Source organism: Dendrobates tinctorius, unplaced genomic scaffold, assembly GCF_039654945.1.
Source record: "Dendrobates tinctorius isolate UK_male_01 unplaced genomic scaffold, ASM3965494v1 ptg000012l, whole genome shotgun sequence".
In the NCBI taxonomy this organism is placed as follows: Eukaryota; Metazoa; Chordata; class Amphibia; order Anura; family Dendrobatidae; genus Dendrobates; species Dendrobates tinctorius.
The window spans coordinates 15455001-15479186 of NW_027361680.1; the positions used below are offsets into that span (position 1 = coordinate 15455001).

A 24186-nucleotide genomic window follows, 5' to 3' on the forward strand; every position below is an offset into this window, starting at 1 on the left:
TACAATTAGTTAAGCCAAATCATAGAAGGGGCGACTATCTCAAAGCAATGTCCCGAGTGGAATCCAGATGGATTTTTACCCTGGACACTCTAGCCCAAGCAGGTTTGAATCATGAAATTGAGCTCTATGCGTTCTAGTTTTTTCCTCACTTTGTGGTACAAGTTTTAAGCCCCAAACAAAAGGGCTTAAAAGTGAAGCTACATCAGAAGTATGGACATGATTTCATATGAATGTCGGACTTTTTGATCAGCCCATAAACGAAAAACAGGGCCCGATAAAATGGGGCTTTTTGAAATATGCACATACTTTTTATTTTAATTTTTATTTTTATATTTTTTCCTATTTTTAGTATTATTCTTGATATATATATTTTTTATATCTATATTTGCATTCTCATTTTTTAATCTATTTTAATTATCTTAATAAATAAAGGTTACACCACATGCATATTTTACTTATGTATTTCTTAATCTCATAATTCATTCCCTTTTATATACACATATTCTCTATGTCCATTCATTTGGATTCAGTCTCATGCAACCTCTACTTGTTTTAGGGTTAAATGCAGACACTGCCTTCCTCCCCTCCTCCCTTTCTGATTCTCACTGAATCCACAATCTCTCCTTCCTAATGAGGCTTTCTTATCAGGCAGCTGTGGGTCAGATGATTACTCTGCAGGGTTTCAGGATACTTTATAAGGACGCTCTATGCAGTGGCAGGCACAACCCTGATGAAGTGAGACGTTCTCTCGAAACGCGTTGGTTTTGTGCCACTAGCCAGCCACCGTCCTTTCCCAGTGTGACGTCACGCTACACCCTGCCCTCACCACACGCCGACCTCCTCAGCGTCGCTCACGGCCGGAGCACGCAAGGTAGCGGCGATCCGCACTGCTTCACTGCCCAGCAGCAGCAGTCATCACCCACCCCATCTAGCACGCTTGACTTCACCACCGACCACCAGCTTCCAAGTAAGTGCCACCCCTCCCTGCACTATACCAGCAAGCACAAGCCTCCTCTAACCCTCATCTATGTCACAGGTCTGCCTCTGCATATAACAGTCTAGTACCAGGTGCTCTTGATTTATCTAAGGATATTCAGCCACAAGCATTCGGCAAGGTTAGCCTCAGCCTCCACCCGAACCATCTATCATTATTCCTTGGTACCTTCTGGCTTTTTTTCTGATATTCAAAATTTTTTTTTAATTTTTTTTTATTAGTAATTATATTTAAACCATGATTAGGGGACATGTGCCTGCCAATATCCCAGTAACAGTTCCAAGGTTGGATGCACTTATGGTCGGATTCATTAATAAGTAAGTCTAGCAGAATCTCTTTTAACCCTTAAGGGGTTGCCCCCCCCTTTTTGTAAGATAAGCGTACTCTACTTGTTTATTTATTCATTCACTTTATTGGCAGCTACTTACATTTTCAAGACAAAGCGATCAGCCTTAAGGACATTGCGTTTTTTCTATACACTAACAAGTGAGTAGCTTATTTTCTAAAAAAAACAAAAACAAACAAACGGATTTATTTATTTATTTATTCATTCATTCATCTATTCATCCCACTTTTTGTGCCAGCTATCCTTATTTCCAAGACCAGGCAACCAGCCTCCAGGACATCTTGTTTTTTCTATACATTATCAAGTGAGTAGTCTAATATTAACCCTTGTCTTTCCCAGTATAGCGTGGTGTAATGACTATTTTAAGCTTGTCTCTTTTTAGCAGGTATTAGCACAGAACCTGTCAATCACCAGCAGCATCTGGGAACACCCAATTTTTTCTTCTGGGCCAAGTGGACTAGCGCCGGTGTGTCACTCTATTAGACAAACATATCTCGTTGGGCACATTCTGGCTTCATATCTATGAACCTGTCTTTGCCCCTCCCTTTTGTTATTTTCTTTCATAAGTGGATTCACATTTTTTATTTATTTGTTTGATTTCAGTATGATTTATCATTATGTCTTCTCATTCTCTGCCACTAAATCACCAGGGTTAACGTGTTCTGTGCTGCTACATGCAGTCCAATTTTTGGCAAGAGTGTCTATGATGCCCATAGTATATTTTTAAAAAAATGTACCCCCATGGGGAAAGGTTTGTCAGCCCAGGCACTGCGTGTATATAACGAGAGTGACAGACTGCCCAAAAAAGGGAAATTAGGCCTAAAATGCCTCAATTTTTGGTACACGGATGTATGAGGCGTGTCAAATAGACCCCACTGTAAAATGTGGCCTGTTTTTTTAAAAAATGCAACATGGTGCTGTATATAAGTACAGTTTCACCCAAGACAAAAAAAGAAAATCACCGTACACTTTGAGGACACACAGATATGACCTGGCACGGAGATACCACACCAAAAATGTGTGGCCTGTATTTTTTTTTATTGCTAAATGCTGCTGTATTTAACCAAAAGTGACAGCCAGGCAAAAAAAAAAACAGCCGTAAACTGGCAAAACTTTGAGCACGCAAAGATATGAGCTGACACGGAGATACCACATCAAAAAATATGTGGGCTATATTCCAATTGCACCTGGGGCTAGCTATATACAGCTAATATATCCCACAGGTAGCAGCAGCAGCACCAGAACACAGGAAGGGATTGGACCCTCTTGATGTGTGCAATCATTTATATACAGTACATACATACAGTGCCTGCAGGCCTTGCACTGATGTGTATAGAGTGACATACACTACCCTGCCTGCCTAACACTGGAACCTATATACTCTGAAATTAGTCCTTAGAAGGACTGTTGGTTTAGCTGGATGTGAGTATTTAGGATGGTGGATGGTAGACCCCACACTAATTAATAAATCCCCAATTCTGACCCTATCAAGGCAGCCGCTCTCCCTACACTTTCTCAATCTGGAGCTGAATGTGCCGAGCAGGACGGCTTCCGGTCTCTTATACCCATGATAATGCTGTGCGGCCAGCCAATCACTGCACGACCACAACAAAGATGGCTGCGGCATTTCATAGCCTGGCAGACAATCCCTGCAGCGTGATTGGGTCTCTAAAGTCTGCCAAAAATTCTGGGTGGAGACCGAAGTTCCTGCCGAGTAATCCCGGAAATGCTCTGTGCTCGCCGAGTGCACCGAGCACACTAATACTCGGGTGAGTAATGAGTAGTGGCGAAGACGTTCGCTCATCACTATTCCCTTTAAATACAGTTGTGGCCAAAAGTATTGACACCTCTGCAATTTTGTCAGATAATACTCAGTTTCTTCCTGAAAATGATTGCAAACACAAATTCTTTGGTATTATTATCCTCATTTAATTTGTCTTAAATGAAAAAACACAAAAGAGAATGAAGCAAAAAGCAAAACATTGATCATTTCACACAAAACTCCAAAAATGGGCCAGACAAAAGTATTGGCACCCTCAGCCTAATATTTGGTTGCACAACCTTTAGCCATTTAGCCAAAATAACTGTGACCAACCGCTTCCGGTAATCATCAATGAGTTTCTTACAATGCTCTGCTGGAATTTTAGACCATTCTTCTTTGGCAAACTGCTCCTGGTCCCTGATATTAGAAGGGTGCCTTCTCCAAACTGCCATTTTTAGATCTCTCCACAGGTGTTCTATGGGATTCAGGTCTGGACTCATTGCTGGCCACATTAGAAGTCTCCAGTGCTTTCTCTCAAACCATTTTCTAGTGCTTTTTGAAGTGTGTTTTGGGTCATTGTCCTGCTGGAAGACCCATGACCTCTGAGGGAGACCCAGCTTTCTCACACTGGGCCCTACATTATGCTGCAAAATTTATTGGTAGTCTTCAGACTTCATAATGCCATTCACACGGTCAAGCAGTCCAGTGCCAGAGGCTGCAAAGCAACCCCAAAACATCAGGGAACCTCCGCCATGTTTGACTGTAGGGACCGTGTTCTTTTCTTTGAATGCCTCTTTTATTCTCCTGTAAACGCTATGTTGATGCCTTTGCCTAAAAAGCTCTACTTTTGTCTCATCTGACCAGAGAACATTCTTCCAAAACGTTTTAGGCTTTTTCAGGTAAGTTTTGGCAAACTCCAGCCTGGCTTTTTTATGTCTCGGGGTAAGAAGTGGGGTCTTCCTGGGTCTCCTACCAGGATTGAAATCTCTTGTCAATTTTTCTTTTCCGTCCACATCTAGGGAAGTTAGCCACAGTGCCACGGGCTTTAAACTTCTTGATGACACTGCGCACGGTAGACACAGGAACATTCAGGTCTTTGGAGATGGACTTGTAGCCTTGAGATTGCTCATGCTTCCTCACAATTTGGTTTCTCAAGTCCTCAGACAGTTCTTTGGTCTTCTTTCTTTTCTCTATGCTCAATGTGGTACACACAAGGACACAGGACAGAGGTTGAGTCAACTTTAATCCATGTCAACTGGCTGCAAGTGTGATTTAGTTATTGCCAACACCTGTTAGGTGCCACAGGTAAGTTACAGGTGCTGTTAATTACACAAATTAGAGAAGCATCACATGATTTTTCGAACAGTGCCAATACTTTTGTCCACCCTTTTTTTATGTTTGGTGTAGAATTATATCCAATTTGGCCTTAGGACAATTCATTTTGTGTTTTTTCATTTAAGACAAATTAAATGAAGATAATAATACCAAAGAATTTGTGTTTGCAATCGTTTTCAGGACGAAACTGAGCATTATCTGACAAAATTGCAGGGGTGTCAATACTTTTGTCCACAACTGTAAGCATGGACATTTTTTTAAAATATCAGTTATAAATATGGCTTCTTTGAATTACACTTTTGGATCATTTTATGTTCATGTAATGATATTTAAAAATATTGAATTGGAAGCATATACATTCAACCTGCTGCTAAAGGATGACAGATTACATCAGTCTACATGCAGTAAATGTTAAATGTTGAACCTAGTAGCATAATGAATTAAACATGATATATGCAGGAGTCTGCCAGACCCACAGTATTCTATTTTTACTCTAAAGGTTGAAAGGCTTAATAGCTTGGCATTTAATTCAGCACCCACTTGTTTTGTCACTCAGAGGATAGTGTTTAAATCCTCAACTACATTAAGGGGGACCGGTCATCATAGATTTTATTATGTAACAAATGCCTGGGTAGTACAATGTGTATTCTTAACTTTTAAACATGTCTTTGTGCACATGAGAAATATTTTATCAATGGAGGAAAAATAAATATATATGCTCTGTTACATATATACATACAGGTGCATCTAATAAAATTAGAAATCTGATATGAAGATATTAGCTGCATTCACTGAGACCTGTACAAATTATGATAATTACATTAAAAATCATCTTTTAATTACAGGTGCATCTCACAAAATTAGACTATCATCAAAGTTAATTTATTTCAGTTGTTCAATACAAAAAGTGAGACTCTTATATAGAGTCATTACAAATAGTGATCTATTTCAAGTGTTTACTTCTGTTAATGTTGATGATTATGACTTACAGCCACTGAAAACCCAAAAGTCATTATCTCAGTAAATTAGAATACTTTATAACACCAGATTGAAAAAAATATTTTAAAATCCATAATGTTGGCCTACTGAAATTTATGTTCAGTAAATGCACTCAATACTTGGTCAGGACACCTTTGGCATCAATTACTGCATCAATGTGGCATGGCATGGAGGCGATCAGTCTGTGGCACTGCTGAGGTGTTACGGAAGCCCAGGTTGCTTTGATAGCAGCCTTCAGCTCATCTGCATTGTTGGGTCTGGTATCTCTCATCTTTTTTTGATAATACCCCATAGATTATCTATGGGGTTAAGGTCAGACGAGTTTGCTCGCCAATCAAGCAGAGTGATACTGTTGTTTTTAAACCAGGTATTGGTACTTTTGGCAGTGCAAAGAGGTGCCAAGTCATGCTGGAGAATGAAATTTACATCTCCAATAAGTTTGTTGGCAGAGGGAAGCATGAAGTGCTCTAAAATTTCCCGGTAGACGGCTATGCCAACCTTGGTCTTGATAAAACACAGTGGTCCTACACCACCAGATGACATAGCTCCCGAAACCATCATTGATTGTAGATACTTCACACTAGACCTTGGAAATCAAGGTCCCAGAGTCTGGAGGGAGAGTGGAGAGACAGACAAGCCAAGCTGCTTAAGATCTAGTGTTTTAACAGAGGGAATCATACCTACAATTGATCAGTACATTGGAATCGAATCTAAAGGGGGGGCAACTCTGTAATAAATCCAACCTCCAAACAACCAAACGAGTTCAAAAAATGCCCAAAAATCAGTAGTTTGTTTTTAGAATGTTAAGCAAACAAATAACAGAAAAACTGACGGCACATCCTAGTCTGAATAGGTGCATACCAAAAACAGCTTATATATCAAAATGAGAAAAATGGTTGCACTCAATTGCATTAAGACATGTCAATATGAAATCTAAGAAGTGTGAATAGCATAATGGCTTTGGAAACTTAGAAAAGGCATATGAGATACTTAGCACAAAATCTGGCCAAAAATTGTGAGCCCATTCACCAACGTCAAGGTAATCTCAAACTCGAATGGGTCCCTATTCTAACTGCTTAGTGTGAACACTTACCTCTGGCCAATGACTAGGTAAAGCCTATATTTATAGGAGGATAGGAACCAAATGATTGGATGTAATTAAAATCACAGCTTGGTGAAGGGCGGAGTGCTCAGTCAAAAAGCTAGTATACAAATATCAGAAAAACTGATGGCACATCCTAGTCTGAATAAGTTTGTAGGGAAGGTGACCTGACGGACGGACTTGTCAGAATAGAGGAAGGAAGGGTTGCACAGTTTAGATAGGTGTCAGTTACTACAGTGGGAAAACAGCTGAGAAAGTGTAGTGGACGTGCAGTACTTTGGGTTGACCATTAGAGGGCAGGGAGGAGTGTGAGCAAAGGACTTGACATCAGCTTAGGGCTTAGGAAACCGTTGGTCATGGGGGCGGAGTTACAGGGAACCGGGAAAGATATAAATTTGAAGGAGGGTTCCAGAAAGGTCCAGTCCCCAGGGGGAGCTCCAGTGACAGGAGGACTACGACAGTTTGTGCACTGTGAGGAAAACCGTACCAGGGGGACTGAGGAGAGAGAAAGTCAGGGGGGTGTTCCTGACAGGAAGAACCGCAGTAAAGACGAGACACCGGGTGTAGGACACCGTATTTGACACGACGCCTGACCAGTGAAACTACTGTTGGTATACAGGCCTACGGCAGCCACAGTGACGGAGCTGACAGGAGCGTCAAAGAGTGGAAAAGGTACAGGACTTCCATGTATGTCTCGGGTGAAAAGTATGGTGTGTGAAGCGGCCCTGAGCACGGAGGGCCGTGAGGAAGGTACTGTGTCGCCTTGTGAGGACCATCAGTCGGATGGCGAGAGCACGAATAAACTTGGACCTGTTGCACCCAGAACCTGCCTCCATCTTGTCTCTGTTTTGTCTCTGCGTGGTAAAGAGAGGGACCACCCCCCAGCCTGGCCCACCGACCCTACAAGTGCATACCAAAAACAGCTTATATACAGTCATATATTAAAGTTTGGGCACCCCTATTAATGTTAACCTTTTTTCTTTATAACAATTTTGTTTTTTGCAACAGCTATTTCAGTTTCATATATCTAATAACTGATGGACTCAGTTACATTTCTGGATTCAAATGAGGTTTATTGTACTAAGAGAAAATGTGCAATCTGCATTTAAACAAAATTTGACTGGTGCAAAAGTATGGGCACCTCAACATAAAAGTGACATTAATATTTCGTAGATCCTCCTTTTGCAAAAATAGCAGCCTCTAGTTGCTTCCTGTAGCTATTAATGAGTTCCTGGATCCTGGATGAAGGTATTTGTGACCATTCCTATTTACAAAACAATTCCAATTCAGTTAAGTTTGATGGTCGCCGAGCATGGACAGCCCGCTTCAAATCATCCCACAGATGTTCAATGATATTCAGGTCTGGGGACTGGGATGGCCATTCCAGAACATTGTAATTGTTCATCTGCATGAATGCCTGAGTAGATTTGGAGCCGTGTTTTGTATCATTGTCTTGCTGAAATATCCATCCCCTGCGTAACTTCGTCACTAATTCTTGCACATCTTGAGGAAAACCGTACCAGGGGGACTGAGGAGAGAGAAAGTCAGGGGGGTGGTCCTAACAGGAAGAACCACAGTAAAGACGAGACACCGGATGTAGGACACCGTATTTGACACGACGCCTGACCAGTGAAACTACTGTTGGTATACAGGCCTACGGCAGCCACAGGAGCTGACAGGAGCATCAAAGAGTGGAAAAGGTACAGGATGTACATGTATGTCTCGGGTGAAAAGTACTGTGTGTGAAGCGGCCCTGAACACGGAGGGCCGTGAGGAAGGTACTGTGTCGCCTTGTGAGGACCGTCAGTCGGACGGCGAGAGCACGAATAAACTTGGACCTGTTGCACCCAGAACCTGCCTCCATCTTGTCTCTGTTTTGTCTCTGCGCGGTAAAGAGAGGGACCACCCCCCAGCCCAGCCCACCGACCCTAAACTTGGCAAAGTCGGCAGGATCAACGCCGCTAATACGTCATCTTCTGTGGCAGGCCTGCCCTACAGGATGGAGAAAGACTTGGACTACGCTGCTTGGGTTACAAATACCTGCAAATTACAAATTACCCACCTGTGGATTACAATTTGGGAGCGCTGTAGTGTATCTGCGTCACCAGTAGAAGATCCGGGGAGGTACCAGGACTGGTGCAAGAAGGCGGTGATGCTTCAGTGCAGAGGAGAGATCCTGGTGTTTGCTGTAGTTCTCAATGGACTGGGGCCCCCTTCTATGTACCCCGGGGGCCAGCACTATGTACCGGGAGGCTGATGCTCCCCCATACTGGACCCTGACAAGTGGGTGGAAAGGCCTGCCAATACCCCACCCAGCAGAGGGAGTGGCACAGAGAAAAAGTTTGGCTGTGGCTGTCTGGTGCCATTCGAATGCTGCCCACCGGATGGTATGAGACGCTGCGGGTGTCGAGGCATCGGCCGCCTGGAGTGGCAATGGCGGTGGGATATCGAGCTCCACCAGAAAGTGACATCTTCAGAGCCACGAGCAGGCAGCAGGATGGTGAGCTGGGAAGCGGAGCCTGTGCGGAATCAGCGGGAGCGGCCACCCAGAATACCGGCGAAGAATCTGCCCGCGGAGCCCCTAAGCCTGGAGGCTAGCCCCGTCAGATGGCAGGGTGAAGAGCAGAGACTGCGGGAGGAGCCGCGTGGTGACGTAACGGAGGCCGCGGCGCCGGGGAAGGTAAGAGTTCCTTCGGTCCTGCCAGTGGCTCCGTAAGCGGCCCCCACCATTTGGCTGATGCACGCGGCAGCCTGTGTACCCAAGAGGCCGGTCACAGGAGGCCCTTCCCTCTATGCCGAACCGAACGGGGACTCCATTCCAAGTCCTGAAACACCCCACCCGGAGACGCCACACACGGTGCCGCCGTAGCGGAGCCTGATCCCAGAGGGTGCTGTTGCGCTTCTTCTGCCACCAGCGACCTCATTTCCAAAATCGGTCACTACTCCGGCCCCGGCTGAAACGTCGAGTGCGGCCTACCCTGCGGCTGCGGTTATGCCGGTGTTGGAACCGGCTGCGGCCTATTTGGCAGGCCCTGTGCCCCCACCCACCAAGAACCCGGCTACCCCCATTCGCCACTCGGCCCCAGAGGCTGCTGGGCCGCAGAAATCATCGGTCGCCTCTTCCCCGCTCACCTCTTCGGCGGAGCCCCGCCCACCGGACTCCAGAGCCTGCGCTGTACACTCCGTTTGGGTCGCGGAGGTGATCAAGAAAAAGAAGGCCCGGGAACAGGAGATATGGAGCCTACTCCACTCAAAGGGGGAGGCTGGCATGGTAGTGAAGAGATCTCGGGGACGGCTGGTATATACCAACGTCGACAGGGGGTACGGTTTCATCCGAGATAAGACTGGTCAAAAGGTTTATGTGAATGTGGCCTCCATACGTCAAGGCCGGGCTCTGAAGGAGGGGGACTTAGTATCATATTATAAAGAATACTGCCCCCGCGGATATTATGCAGTGACAGTACTGGTGGAGCCCGAAGAATGCGAACCCCCGTAAAGAGGACTTGTGTGGACACTCCCGGTACCCCAGGGGTTCCACGGCTGTGGAGCCCTTGCCACTGACCACTAAATAGTGGAAAAGACTGTCAGGAGTTCGGTGCACCGTAGTGCAGGTTACGAAGACCAGTTTAAGTTAAAAAAAAAAATGCGCTTTAGTTGTTGAGTGTTTTTTTATTATGATATTCCTCTTACAGGATGGTTTGTGTTTAATTGAGAAGCCTGACAGAGCGGGGATACGGAAAAAGAGTGTCCATGTCCAAGGAATGGGGGAAGAAGAAGACATGCAATGTTTTGTTGTAACATGATGGTTGTAAACGCAAAAGAAAATGAAAAAAATATATATATAAAAATGGGGTACTTGTGCTATTATAAAGTTGTTTGATGTATAATATGCAAAAGTAAAATGAAACAGGTCTGGGTAAGGGAAGGTCTGAGGGACCAAAGGTAAGTGTGAGATCCAAAGAGGGGTCTATGTGTGAAGAGGGTCTGGGAGACCAAGATGCCGACCATGACATGTAATTGAAAGAAAGGTACAAGAGGTGGAAAATATGAAAAAGACAGCCATCCTAGGTCAGGTCCCTGACACCACGGACACCCCTGAAGGAGAAAGATGGACGCCAGCAATGATCTGGTAGGTGTGAGGCCTCGATCATGGCGTACTGGACAGTGGAAGGTAACAGAAGGGGAGAGTAGGGTAAGGTACACACCATAGAGAGAATATGGGTGTACCTAGCCCAATTTGAAAGACGTTGTCATGTGGCGTGCACGCTGGTGAGTAACAGTAGGCTACTCAGAGCATGGTGCTCCCAGTATGGTTCGGCCCCTCGCAGGTAGTGGGTTTGTCCCAACAACTGGTCCGACAACAGAGTGTAGGTGAAGCTTCAGAACGACGAAGGCAAGGAATACGATTGTCAAGGACGACAATAGACAAAGGAAGGGGGAGTGTAGGGAAGGTGACCTGACCGATGGATGGACTTGTCAGAATAGAGGAAGGAAGGGTTGCACAGTTTAGATAGGTGTCAGTTACTACAGTGGGGAAACAGCTGAGAAAGTGTAGTGGACGTGCAGTACCTTGGGTTGACCATTACAGGGCAGGGAGGAGTGTGAGCAAAGGACTTGACATCAGCTTAGGGCTTAGGAAACCGTTGGTCATGGGGGCGGAGTACAGGGAACCGGGAAAGATATAAATTTGAAGGAGGGTTCCAGAAAGGTCTAGTCCCCAGGGAGAGCTCCAGTGACAGGAGGACTACGACAGTTTGTGCACTGTGAGGAAAACCGTACCAGGGGGACTGAGGAGAGAGAAAGTCAGGGGGGTGTTCCTGACAGGAAGAACCGCAGTAAAGACGAGACACCGGGTGTAGGACACCGTATTTGACACGATGCCTGACCAGTGAAACTACTGTTGGTATACAGGCCTACGGCAGCCACAGTGACGGAGCTGACAGGAGCGTCAAAGAGTGGAAAAGGTACAGGACTTACATGTACGTCTCGGGTGAAAAGTATGGTGTGTGAAGCGGCCCTGAACACGGAGGGCCGTGAGGAAGGTACTGTGTCGCCTTGTGAGGACCGTCAGTCGGACGGCGAGAGCACGAATAAACTTGGACCTGTTGCACCCAGAACCTGCCTCCATCTTGTCTCTGTTTTGTCTCTGCCTGGTAAAGAGAGGGACCACCCCCTAGCCCGGCCCACCGACCCTACAAGTGTATACCAAAAACAGCTTATATGCAGTATTGTGAAATAGCCAAAAGATAGAGGGGCAGAACATGGTGCCTACAGCATCTATACAGATAATGAATCACTAGAGCAATCTAATTGGCCATAATCACCAATAAACGTATTAATAGATCAGTTCATATATTTATAACATGCATAAATACTGTATAACATAGCACCACATAATGTACACATCAATAATGGCAAATAAGTAGATGATTATTTCTTTTCATCCTTTGAGATAGGTCCAGATCTTTAGAATTTGGTAATATAAGTACGCCTTTGGAGGTCAAAGTAGAAAAAGTTCATATATTCTCAAAGTAATAGATTGTGCCATGACGCTAATCCATCTGTATTGCAAGTACGGGGGATAGATCGGGTCCATAGTGGTATCAGGAGTGGAGATCTTAAACGAGCTTTGGCGCAGTTGGAATGCCGATGGATCGTTTTACTCGGCACAATGGCCCCGAAAGGCCTTAATGAAAAATTATCTTTTTCACTGTTCCTCTAAAATGATATATTCAGTTTCTCTGTTTTTATTGGTGTTTTATTTTGTTTTTAATTCTTTATTTTTCTTTTATATTTTTATTACCTTGAGTATATATGAACTTTTTCTACTTTGACCTCCGAAGGCGTACTTATATTACCAAGTTCTGAAGATCTGGACCTATCTCAACGGATGAAAAGAAATAATCATCTACTTACAGTATTTGCCATTATTGATGTGTACATTATGTGGTGCTATGTTATATTTATGCATGTTATAAATATATGAACTGATCTATTAATACTTTTATTGGTAATTATGGCCAATTAGATTTCTCTAGTGATTTATTATCTGTATAGACGCTGAAGGCAACATGTTCTGCCCCTCTATCTTTTGGCTATTTCGCAATACATATTGCCCACAGTTTTGCCCTTCATACTAATGGCCGCTGCGCTATGCGTTTGCACAGTGCACATGCCTGCCATGTTGTGAAAGGCATCCCTACGGGGGCGGCGTTCCGTCGGGTTCTCATGGATACCATGATTGCTCTGACGTGCACCAGCTTCCGGGATGGCCGGAAATGACGCGGTGGGGACTCCGTGCTCACTGGGCAGGCGCAGGCTAAGATGGCCGCGTGCATTCAATTTCCATTGATTTTGGCTCCTTATAAAAGACCCTCTGGCCCAAACACTAGCCATACGGCCCCCCGAGGAAGCCCTTTTGACTCATTATTTTTGTATCTACTGATATTTTATGGAAATGTATTTATGAATAAAATGTTTATACTTTTTGCACAAAAAATGCTTTTGTGTGTTTAACATTATAAAAACCTACTACTGATTCTTGGGCATTTAAGGTCTAGTGTGAAGTTTCCAAAATCAATGAAGGTTTTGGAAGCCATTTCATCTGCTGGTGTAGGTTCACTGTGTTTTATCAAGACCAAAGTCAGTACAGCCGTCCACCAGGAAATTTTAGAGCACTTCATGCTTCCCTCTGCCGACAAGCTTAATTGAGATGGAAATTTCATTCTCCAGCAGGACTTAGCACCTATCAACACTGCCAAAAGTACCAATACCTGGTTTAAAAACAACAGTATCACTGTGCTTGATTAGCCAGCAAACTCGCCTGACCTTAATCCCATAGAGAATCTGTGGGGTATTGTCAAGAGGAAGATGAGAGACACCAGACCCAACAATGCAGACAAGCTGAAGGCTGCTATCAAAGCAACCTGGGCTTCCATAACACCTCAGAAGTGTCACAGGCTGATCGCCTCCATGCCTCACTGCATTGATACAGAAATTGATGAAAAAGGAGCCCTGACGAAGTATTGAGTGCATTTACTGAATATACATTTCAGTAGGCCAACATTTTGGATTTTAAAATCATTTTTTCAAGCTTTTATTACAAAAGTATTCTAATTTACTGAGATAATGACTTTTGGGTTTTCATTGGCTGTAAGCCATAATTATCAACATTAACAGAAATAAACACTTGAAATAGATCACTCTGTTTGTAATGACTCTATATAATATGAGTTTCACTTTTTGTATTGAAGAACTGAAATAAATTAACTTTTTGATGATATTCTAATTTTATATATATACACAGTACATAAGTGATTGATATTTGCCCAATAATTAAGGTTAAATGAGTGTAGCGATATATCCATGAATTATTATATCACTGTTTCCCTTTTCCTTCCATCTAGGGTCCTGGAAAAGCTGGCACTGACTTTGCCCTTGATTGTGGTTCAGGGATTGGAAGAGTAAGCAAACATGTTCTGTTACATTTTTTTAATAACATCGAGCTGGTGGACATGACAGAGACCTTCTTAGAAGAAGCCCAAAACTATTTGGAAGATGAAGCAGATCGTGTAGAAACACTCTTCTGTTACTGTCTGCAAGACTTTACTCCTACTGTTGGGAAGTACGATGTAATCTGGATGCAGTGGGTTTCAGGTTGGTATAATGATCCTTCACTAGTTAATGACCATGCTATTTACCCCCTTTTCTGACAAGTGACGTTTTTAGCTTTCATCGTACAGCATGTTTAATGGCTCTATATATTTTTTTCTAATTCGGCTATTCAAATGATTTTTGCCTCTTTTTTTATGTCATGTTTATATTCCTGTTTTTTTTTATTTTGGGGAAAAATGTGAAGAAAAATAAGAAATGCGTGTCTATTTTTCACAATTTTTAATTTATTATTTTTTAAGACCACAAAAGACTGCTAAAAGCATTTTAAATTACTTTCCTCTTTCTGTGGAAAATTATTTTTATATATTGGCCTTTTTTTTAACTATGTATGCTTTTTTATATATTTTTTTGCTGTTTCTATTTATTTATGCTTTCATTTATTTTGTACATTATTGCCCCTCCATGAGGTCTTAAAAAGATCCATCCCCTCCCCCAAAGATATTTTAACATATCAATACATTGTTTTTTTTTTTTTTACTGATTTCTCTTATAACCGGAGCTGCTATATTAGATGCAGCTACAAAGGAATTTCAGCCTACAAACCACATATCAGAGCTGTTTGGGTTCCCTAGGACTCAGCAGCTTTGGTTACCGCCCCACACCCAGTGAGTACATGTTCACCAAGTGAAAACATGGTGCTTCCTAATTTATGTACGGAGCCAGGGCTGCCATCAGGGAATTACTGACTGGCGTATGGGGCCCGGTGGGCAAAGGGGGCCCGCATCGGGCCCCGTCTCATCTGCTCACCGGGCCCTACCGGCAGGCTAAACCGGGCCCTAGCGGCACTGCTGCAGTTCATGTCTATTGACATGTGGGCCCGGGCCCGCACATCAATAGATAACAGCCACCAGCCAATCGAAGGCTGGCAGCTGACATCAGCCGCAGCGCGCACGTCGCCGGCATCTGACGTGATTGTCATTTGCCGGGGAGTGCGCACTTCAGCTGCGTGGAGGGAGCTTCCCCGCAGGAGCACGGCAAGGTAAGAAGAACGTGTTTTTTATTTTTATTGAAAGCAGCAATCCGGGGGCCCGGGGCAGAATGTGAGACACAGGGGCAGAATGGACAAGGGGCAGAATGTGAGACATGGGGGCAGCATGTGAGACATGGGGGCAGAATGTGAGACACGGTGGCAGAATGTGAGACACGGGGGCAGAATATGACAGTAAGACACATGAGGGGCAGAATGGACACGGGGCAGCATGTGAGACACAGGAGGGGGCAGAATGTGAGACACATGGTGCAGGATCATGGGGCAGGATGGATATGATGTAGACAGATGGGGCAGGATCGGAAAAGTGAATGGGGGCAGAATGGATACTCATGAGGGCAGGATGAGAGAAAATATGGCTGGAGCCAGGAATGAGACACACGGGTCCAGGATGCGGGATATTATTACCATAGGGGCTAATTAAGGGATATTATTACTGCAGTGATGTATTTATTTCATTTTTTGAGGATACTGTTTTAAATGGGGGGAGGTCCTGTTACTGTGCAGAGGGACACTATGTCACCTTTTTTTCTTCATCTGGTTTAGTGTAGAAGTTGGGAAAAAAATAAGTAATGTGTTCTGCAAGTGGAGCTCTAGATAAATGTGTTATTTCCTGCAGAGACGAGCCCTGGCTGGAAGACGTGATGGCGGTCTGTGCAGGATGAAAGATGAAAAGCGAAGCTGAAGGACTTCACCTAGAGTCGTCACTGGTGAGTCAGTGTGTTACCTGTACACTGACACTATACACTATATGCAGAGTGCCTTTGTACAATGTCATCACACCAGTGATCACTGCATTACCTGTACACTGGCACTATATATAGAGGTCCTGTGCATAATGTCACCAGTGATCACCTGTACACAGACACTGCATACTAAGTACAGATCTCCTGTGTATAATGGCATTTATGGTGATAGTATTATGTTTTTTTATTAATGATCAGTATTGTAGTATTCAGTCACCATGTGGTGGTAATATGTGGTCTGGGCATGGTGTGGCTGTGGTTTTTCCTTGTATGTGGTATTATAGGTCACTATGTGATGGTAACATGTGGTCTGGACATGGTGCGGTGGTATTTGTCCCTTTGGATGTGATATTATTGGTCATTTTAAAAATTGAAAAATAAATAAAAATATACCTAAATTGTATTGGATATTTTAACAAATGTTTAATAGGTTAGGGTAGAGTAGGGTCTGGCCAAAAGAGCCTACCTTGTCGTGGTAAGAAAAGGGGGAAACAGGGCGCTTCCAATGCGTTGGTCTGTATGGAAAGTAGATGAGTGCACAGCAAGTGTTAGGCTCACCTGATAGGGTTGTGAGAGTCACAACACCTATAATCGCATAAAACAGCTGCAGCAGTCTGCACGAGGTCCAAGGACTTGTCGTGGTGGCAGATTTAAAAAATCTTTTGGCCAAAACAAGAGCTGCTGGCTATGTGAGTGATCTGGAGCTGGGAACTTTTAATGTGTGATTGGTGAGAAGTGGAGTTTTTCCAAGAGAGAGCGGCGGGACTGTGGAAAGTTTGAGGGGTGGAGGGCGGGGCTGGGGTGGAGCCTGGGTAGAGTCTCAAGGGGGCCCCCAAAATTTTGCCAGTATGTGGCCTGGAAATTCCTAGTGGCAGCCCTGTACAGAGCACTAGTTTGATGCTGTGCATACAGAGATTGAGACATAAACATGGTAATAAATCATGTTTGTCTTTTCTCTAGAAAGTCTGATTGTGTCGGAAAACCAATTTTCTTCTGCCACAGCCTCAAAATCTATCAAAAGCTACTTAGACTGTATTGATGTTTTAAGAGTCAGCAATTTGCAAAAGACTCCTTTATATTCAGTGTGAACGCGCAGCACTGTGATCAGAGTTCAGGCAGTGCTTGCTCTGACCAAATTAGTGCTGTCAATCAAAATCAGGGAAATTACTCAGTATGCAAATGTAGGGGTCAGAAAAGTGTATTAAGCTCTTGGGCATGCCAAGGTTGGGCCAAAGCCACCTAATTTGCACATGGAATATGAGTTTTAAAGTTAATATCTATGAAATATATATTGCATGTATGATTTTCATAGGGACTACGTCCCCTATAAAACTATTTATTTAGCTTAATTTACATTTCGGGGGTGACAAACACCCTTTAAAAGCCCAATTCCCCAGAGAAATTTTAGAAACCTTATACTCACCTTCCCCATCGGTCTCTCGACACTTCTACGATGTTGGTACAGCTGTGCTCAAACGTTTACATACCCTGGCAGAATTTTTGCTTTCTTGGCCTTTTTTCAGAGAATATGAATGATAACCCAAAAAGTTTTTCTCCACTAATGGTTAGGGGTTGCATAAAGCCATTTATTGTCAAACTACTGTGTTTTCTCTTTTGAAATCATAATGACAACCTAAAACATCCATGTTGGATGTTGGAAACACACAGAAGAAACCCAGGGGATTACAGTCCGACACATTTTGACTGTGAGGTCTTAATCATGGTCTACGTCAAAAATCAACTGTGGGGGTTTAAATACATTTCTTAAGTCAAAAATGTGTATCTCATTCAGATATTTACAACCAGATGGGAGGGGAAAATTAGCCAATAACTATAGTCCTGTATGCACATTGAAAGAATTAACATATAAACATATTAAAAACAATGCAAATATGGAGAAATTATGAAAAAAAACACACAATACTGACATTAGATATATTAAATTATCAGATCTTACTGTATATTGAGTCCTTGCGGTATTCTTGTTTGTAATTTAAAAATTCAATATGACTCCCGTTTTAACATTTTTCTTCTCAAGTCACCTCCTCTGGTTGGCTTGAAAAAGGGTTAGTATACCTAATAGCATGCACCTTGTGCAAGTTGCAATATGTAGGTTGCACTATAGGGCCATTGAAAAAACACATCAGAATGCATCACTCTGATGTGAGTAGGACAACGGCTCACAACATTTCTGTGGTTTCCAGACACTTACAAAAAGAATACTGCAAGGACTCAATATTCCACAAGATCTGATACTTCAATATAACTAATGTCAGCATTGTGTGTTTTTTATAACAATTTTTCCATATTTGCATTGTTTTTAATTTGTTTTTATGTTAATTCTTTCTATGTGCAGACGGGACTATAGTTATTGGTTACTTTTCCCCTCCCATCTGGTTGTAACTATCTAAATGAGATACACCTGTCTGACTTAAGAAATGTATTTAACCCCTTAACGACCAGGGGTATTTTTGGTTTTGCATTTTCATTTTTTGCTCCCCTTCTTCCCAGCACCATAACTTTTTTATTTTTTATTTATACAAAATAAATCAAATAATTAAGGTTGTTGTGTAACCTTAAATGCAATGAAACCAAAAACATGATACACAAGGCATATTATAAAATAATGACAATTTTATTAATAACTAGCTGAAGAGCCCAGCATTGCCTGGGCATAGTAACCAACTGTGGTTAGTTATAACAAATTATAATGATTATATTGCACATAAAAACATTTCAAATCATATATTCAACACTACAGATTTGCAACACAAATTAACTAAACGATTACCCAAGTATTGATAGTATTTTATTTTCAACTCATTCAAGATTTTTGGTTTTTCCTTTCGGTGCAATGATGAACAGATTTTTGGCAGTTCCAACTCTTGAACAGACCACGTAAAGTTGACCATGAGAAAAGCATGGAGATTGCAAATCGATCCCTACTACTTTCAAGGACTGTCAAATGATCATTGTTAATGGACATTGCAAATAGCAGTTGAACTGGAAACTGGAGGCGTTTAAAATCAAAAAACAAATCAGATGGAATGAGTGGAATTTTTGGAATGAAAATGTCCTCTCCTTTGGCACATCCTGTTTCTGAGCTGTGTATCTAACCCTATCCTGTGTGATAATGTCTTCTGAGCTATGTACCTAATCCTCTCCTGTGTGATACTTTCTGCTGAGCTGTGTATCTAATCCTATCCTGTGTGATACTGACTGCTGAGCAGTGTATCTAACCTATCCTGTGTGATACCATCTGCTGAGCCGTGTATCTAACCCTATCCTGTGTGATACTGACTGCTGAGCTGTGTACCTAATCCTATCATATGTGTTACTGACTGCTCAGCCATATATCTAATCCTATCCTGTGTGATACTGACTGCTCAGCCATGTATCTAATCCTATCCTGTGTGATACTGACTGCAGAGCTGTGTATCTAATCCTATTCTGTGTGATACTGTCTGCTGAGCCGTGTATCTAATACTATTCTGTGTGATACCGTGTGCTGAGCTGTGTCTCTAATCCTATCCTGTGTGATACTGTCTGCTGAGCCGTGTATCTATTCCTATCCTGTGTGATACTGACTGCTGAGCTGTGTATCTAATCCTACCCTGTGTGATACTGACTGCTGAGCTGTGTATCTAATCCTATCCTGTGTGATACTGACTGCTGAGCCGTGTATCTATTCCTATCCTGTGTGATACTGGGCTCCCCCTGCAGTCTGTGTCAGAGGGTGGTCTGTGTTGGCACGGTAATAAATTGTGTTATTTCCAGCTTTATGGAAGGACGATAACACCATAGAAATGATAAGAATAATTGTTTGTTGAATTGGAATGCGCGGTGTTAAAATTTCGCCTCACAACATAGCCTATGACGCTCTCGGGGTCCAGACGTGTGTCTTTGCAAAATTTTGTGGCTGTAGCTGCGACGGTGCAGATGCCAATCCCGGACATACACACATACATACATACACTTTTTCCCCATTATGTACCTAGTGGCAAAATTGTTTGGTGAATTGGAACGCGCGGGGTTAAAATTTCACCTCACAACATAGCCTATGACGCTCTCGAGGTCCAGACGTGTGACTGTGCAAAATTTTGTGGCTGTAGCGGCGACGGTGCAGATGCCAATTCCGGACATACACACCTACATACATACAAACATACACACATTCAGCTTTATATATTAGATGAAATAACAGAACCAAAATAATACAGAAAAAAAGACTCAACAAGACAATGTATTAAATGAGCACAGGAGGAGAGTTAGGACTACAAAAAAGGGCCAAATAATAATAACAATGATGTGCAAAAGGCCCAAAAAGGTCTTATGTTGAAAAATTCATTCTGTGATAAATTGGACCTGAAATAATAAACCAAGAACAGCGAAAAATGATAAAAAAGTTCAAAAAATTTTTTGAAAAAGAAGGGGAAATACAAAGATTTTACATGGTGACTATACCAAAATTATCTGTTATATATGAAAAAAACATGATACAGGTGTATGAGAAGCAGCCAAAATCAATAGTTCACAAGTTGTTTTTTTTTTTATTTTTTTAGTCAAAATCGCCATGTGAAAGCTTGTTTTTTGCAGAATGAGTTGTACTTTTGAACGTCATCATTGGTTTTACCATGTCATGTAAAAGAAAACCGGAAAAAAATTCCAATTGTGGTGAAATTGCAAAAAAAGTGCCATATACAGCAGCCCTACCCTGCCTCAGCCCTGTGCACCTGTGTCTGGGCCTGTTTCACCCTTCATCTGTGGTTGCTGGTTTGGCAGTGTGGAGGTTAGACCTGAGATGTCCTTGTCTGGACCTGGTCAGCCTTTATCTGAGCGCCCTTTCTGGTGCCATAGGAGTGATTCAGAAAGCTTCAGGTACATTTTGCATTTTATACAGTCTTGCTTTTAATTCATTTAGGAAACCGTAATGGCACAGCGAATATAAAAAACATAGACTAGGACTGCCCCATATGAGAATGCCATGGCGGGGTGGCTCAAAGCATTGATCAATTGTTTGCTAAATGTCTCATTTTAAAGTACAGTTAAAAATTAATATGCACTTTATGCATTGCATTCTGACCATAGGTAGCGCTGGCTTCTCCCTTTTCTTATTTGATATTGGTTGTGGCTGACCACCACAGTTTGCCGTGCACGCTGGGTTATGTACGCCATTCTTTCTGTCTTTGTTGTAATTGATCTAGGCTACTGTACACACATGCAGCCGCTCTGCCCTGCCCCAGGCTCTATTTGATTGTGCACCTGTGTCTGGGCCTGTTTCACCCTTCATCTGTGGTTGCTGGTTTGGAGGTTAGACCTGAGATTTCCAAGTCCGGACATGGTCAGCCTTTATCTGTGCTCGCTTTCTGGCGCCATGGGAGTGATTCAGTAAGGCCGGGGTCACATTAACCGATGCAAAATACGGTCCGTAGTTTACATGCGTAATACGGATGAATGACCCCTAAATTGTGCTCCGTATGTCATCCGTAAGCAAGGTGTGGTCGCGTATTTTGCGCATGTCAGCATCCGTACGGAATCCGTATGGAATCCGTATTGCGAGATTTTCTCGCAGGCTTGCAAAATGGACATTTAACGGTTTTGAGGCCTGCTAACTATTTAAATCATTAGCCTGCACCCTATTTATTGCCTCAGGAACAGGTGGCTGCCTCCATTCTGTCCATTTGTGACCTTGCCTTCACAAGGTGTGTTGGTGTTGTATGTGCAACATGGAAGACAGTCTGACTTTCAACACAACTGAGCAGGTTTTCTTCAACTGGCTTTTGTCACGCCGCTTTGGTCAACCATACCCAGTGATAGTGGATCCGCGGAGGAGGAGACGCATGTGGGTCCATCCACTTTTGAGGCAACGACTCACAAGAGGTCATTTTCACCGCCTCTATTCTTCTCTGCGGGAGCATCCTGCAAAATTCTACCAATATTGTTGCATGAGCCTTGCAACATTTGATTGACTCTTGGAGACAGTGCGCCCTGGGATAACCTTTTAGGACACAAGGATGCGCAAAGCTATATCTGCAGAGGAGCGACTTCTACTCACATTACGGTATGTACTACACAGCCACATTCTCTATGTTCATGATGTGTTGCCAAAAGTAGGTATTTATTGCTTCATGGACTAATTTTAATGCCCTCATCTTATTCCAGATATGTTGAAACTTACAGACCAGAATGTTATGTGTAATATGTACTGAATATCACTTAGTCATTGCACAACCAAATATGTGTTTGCTAGTAGATCTGAAATCCTAACAAGTTTGGTATGTATGTACCTGTTTTATTTTAAATTTGTGCATTCTAAATTTTCCCTTTTATGTTGTTTTTCAGCTTCCTGTCCACTGACCTGTCTTATGCCGCCCTCCACCATGACTTTCTGATTGGAAGATCTACCATTTCTGGCATAGTCAGGTCGACATGTAGTGAAATATGGTCAACACTACATCAACTCGTCATGCCCGAGCCAAGGATGGGGGCAAGCTGCCACCTCTCCAGATATTCAAATAATTCATATGGGGTATTGGGGTGTGTGCAAGCATCAAGCAGGATCTGAAAACATGCTCGAATACGGAGCCTCACCTCACGGGAAAGGGCACGAAGGTAAAGGGCCAGGCTGCGCGAGTATGCCTCCTCGCCATCATCAGTATTGACTCTAGCCAAATAGTTGAGGAGCTTTCCCCCAAGAATCTGAAGCGCCTTAGACACCCCACACACATGCTTGCTCAAGCAGGCTCTGAGGATCCTCAAATACGTGGGCCTACACCTTACCCCCTTCCTCCCCCTATCCAACCTTCCCAACAGCAGCCACATATGTCTGCCTCTAGCCAACCTCACCAATATGGCCACTTGTTCCCACCCAGTGCTGGAGGCTGGTCCCAACCTGGTTGGGGACGACATGGATATATTTGAGGGTATGAGACACGGGCCTACCAGACCCAACAAGATGCCCCTCTTCAGTCTCACTATGGCCAGTACCCACAGCAATCCCAGGAGGCAGTACATTACCCACATCATGGGTAACAGTATGCCCCCACACAGGGCGATGTTGGGCAAAGTAGCCAGCAGCAACCACAGGCTGGTCTTCCGCCTTCTCTTTCCCCAACTTTCCACAATTTATAATTTAGCCATTTTGTTATGGCATAATGTTTTGTTTTTATTTTTGTGTCTATGTGTGCAAATGTTATTTGGAACAAATGTTGACATCTGCAAAAAGGCCAATTTGGCCCATTGCCACAGTTCTCATATGGCAATAATATGTTTGGCTTAAAAAAAAAACAACAAAAAAATAGGCAAAGGTAAACATTTGTCTACTACATTTAATGTCTCTGTGTCAATTATAAAAAACAGTGTCAGCATACTAACATACGCTTACCAATGCAAAAAAGCACTCAAAGAATCATAAGGGGTAGAAATATATATATATATATATATATATATAGACACACATGAACCAAAAAATTATAACATAGACAAAGCATGCTCTTGCCAAGAAGTTTCACCCTCAGGTGACATAAAGTAATTTGTGAAAATATCACGCACATTGATCCCAGAGAGCGGTCTACCTTGAGGATTGATAGGTGGTCTCGCCCTACGCACATTGTCCAACCCACGCACAACACCAGCAGAGGAGGAACAATCATGTATCCTGGTGAAGTTATGAAGAACCACACAGGCTTTAACTACTTCATTAACATTTTGTTCACTCAGCTGAAAGGCAGACTGGAGTACCCGCTATTTGGCACAAAGAATGCCAAAGGAACACTCCACCAGTCGCCGAGCACGTGATAGGCGCAAGGTGAAAATTCTGCACCGGTTTTCAAGGTTGCGCCGGGGATATGGCCTCATGACATTGCGCGTTAACTGAAATGCCTCATCTGCCACAAGGACGTAAGGGACAGATTCTTGAGTGGAGCCTGGTAGCTGGCGTGGTGGTGGTAGATCCAACTGGATGGTGCGTAGCCGACGAGCCATAATGGAAGTATTGAAGACTCGAGAGTCTCCCGTCCTTCCATAGGCCCCAATGTCAACAATTATAAACTTATATTGAGGATCGACCAGAGCCAACAATACAACAGAAAAGTATTGTTTATAATTGAAGAATTGGGAACCAGAGTTCGGCGGCTTACGCACCCGGATGTTTGCGATCAAGGGCCCCAATACAATTAGGAAAGTGGCATTCCTCCTCAAAGTCCCTTGATATCCTCAACCAGTCTTCCATCCTTGGCTCG

At 43.1% G+C, this 24186-nt stretch overlaps 1 protein-coding gene across 1 annotated transcript in view; it reads left to right on the forward strand.

The window, feature by feature from the left end:
- NTMT2 (N-terminal Xaa-Pro-Lys N-methyltransferase 2) overlaps nucleotides 1-24186 on the forward strand; it is a 395867-nt gene that overhangs the window by 294996 nt on the left and 76685 nt on the right. The window contains exon 3 of the mRNA XM_073558015.1: nucleotides 13945-14194. Within this exon, the coding sequence (XP_073414116.1) occupies nucleotides 13945-14194 (250 nt within the window). The remainder of the gene's footprint in view (nucleotides 1-13944; nucleotides 14195-24186) is intronic.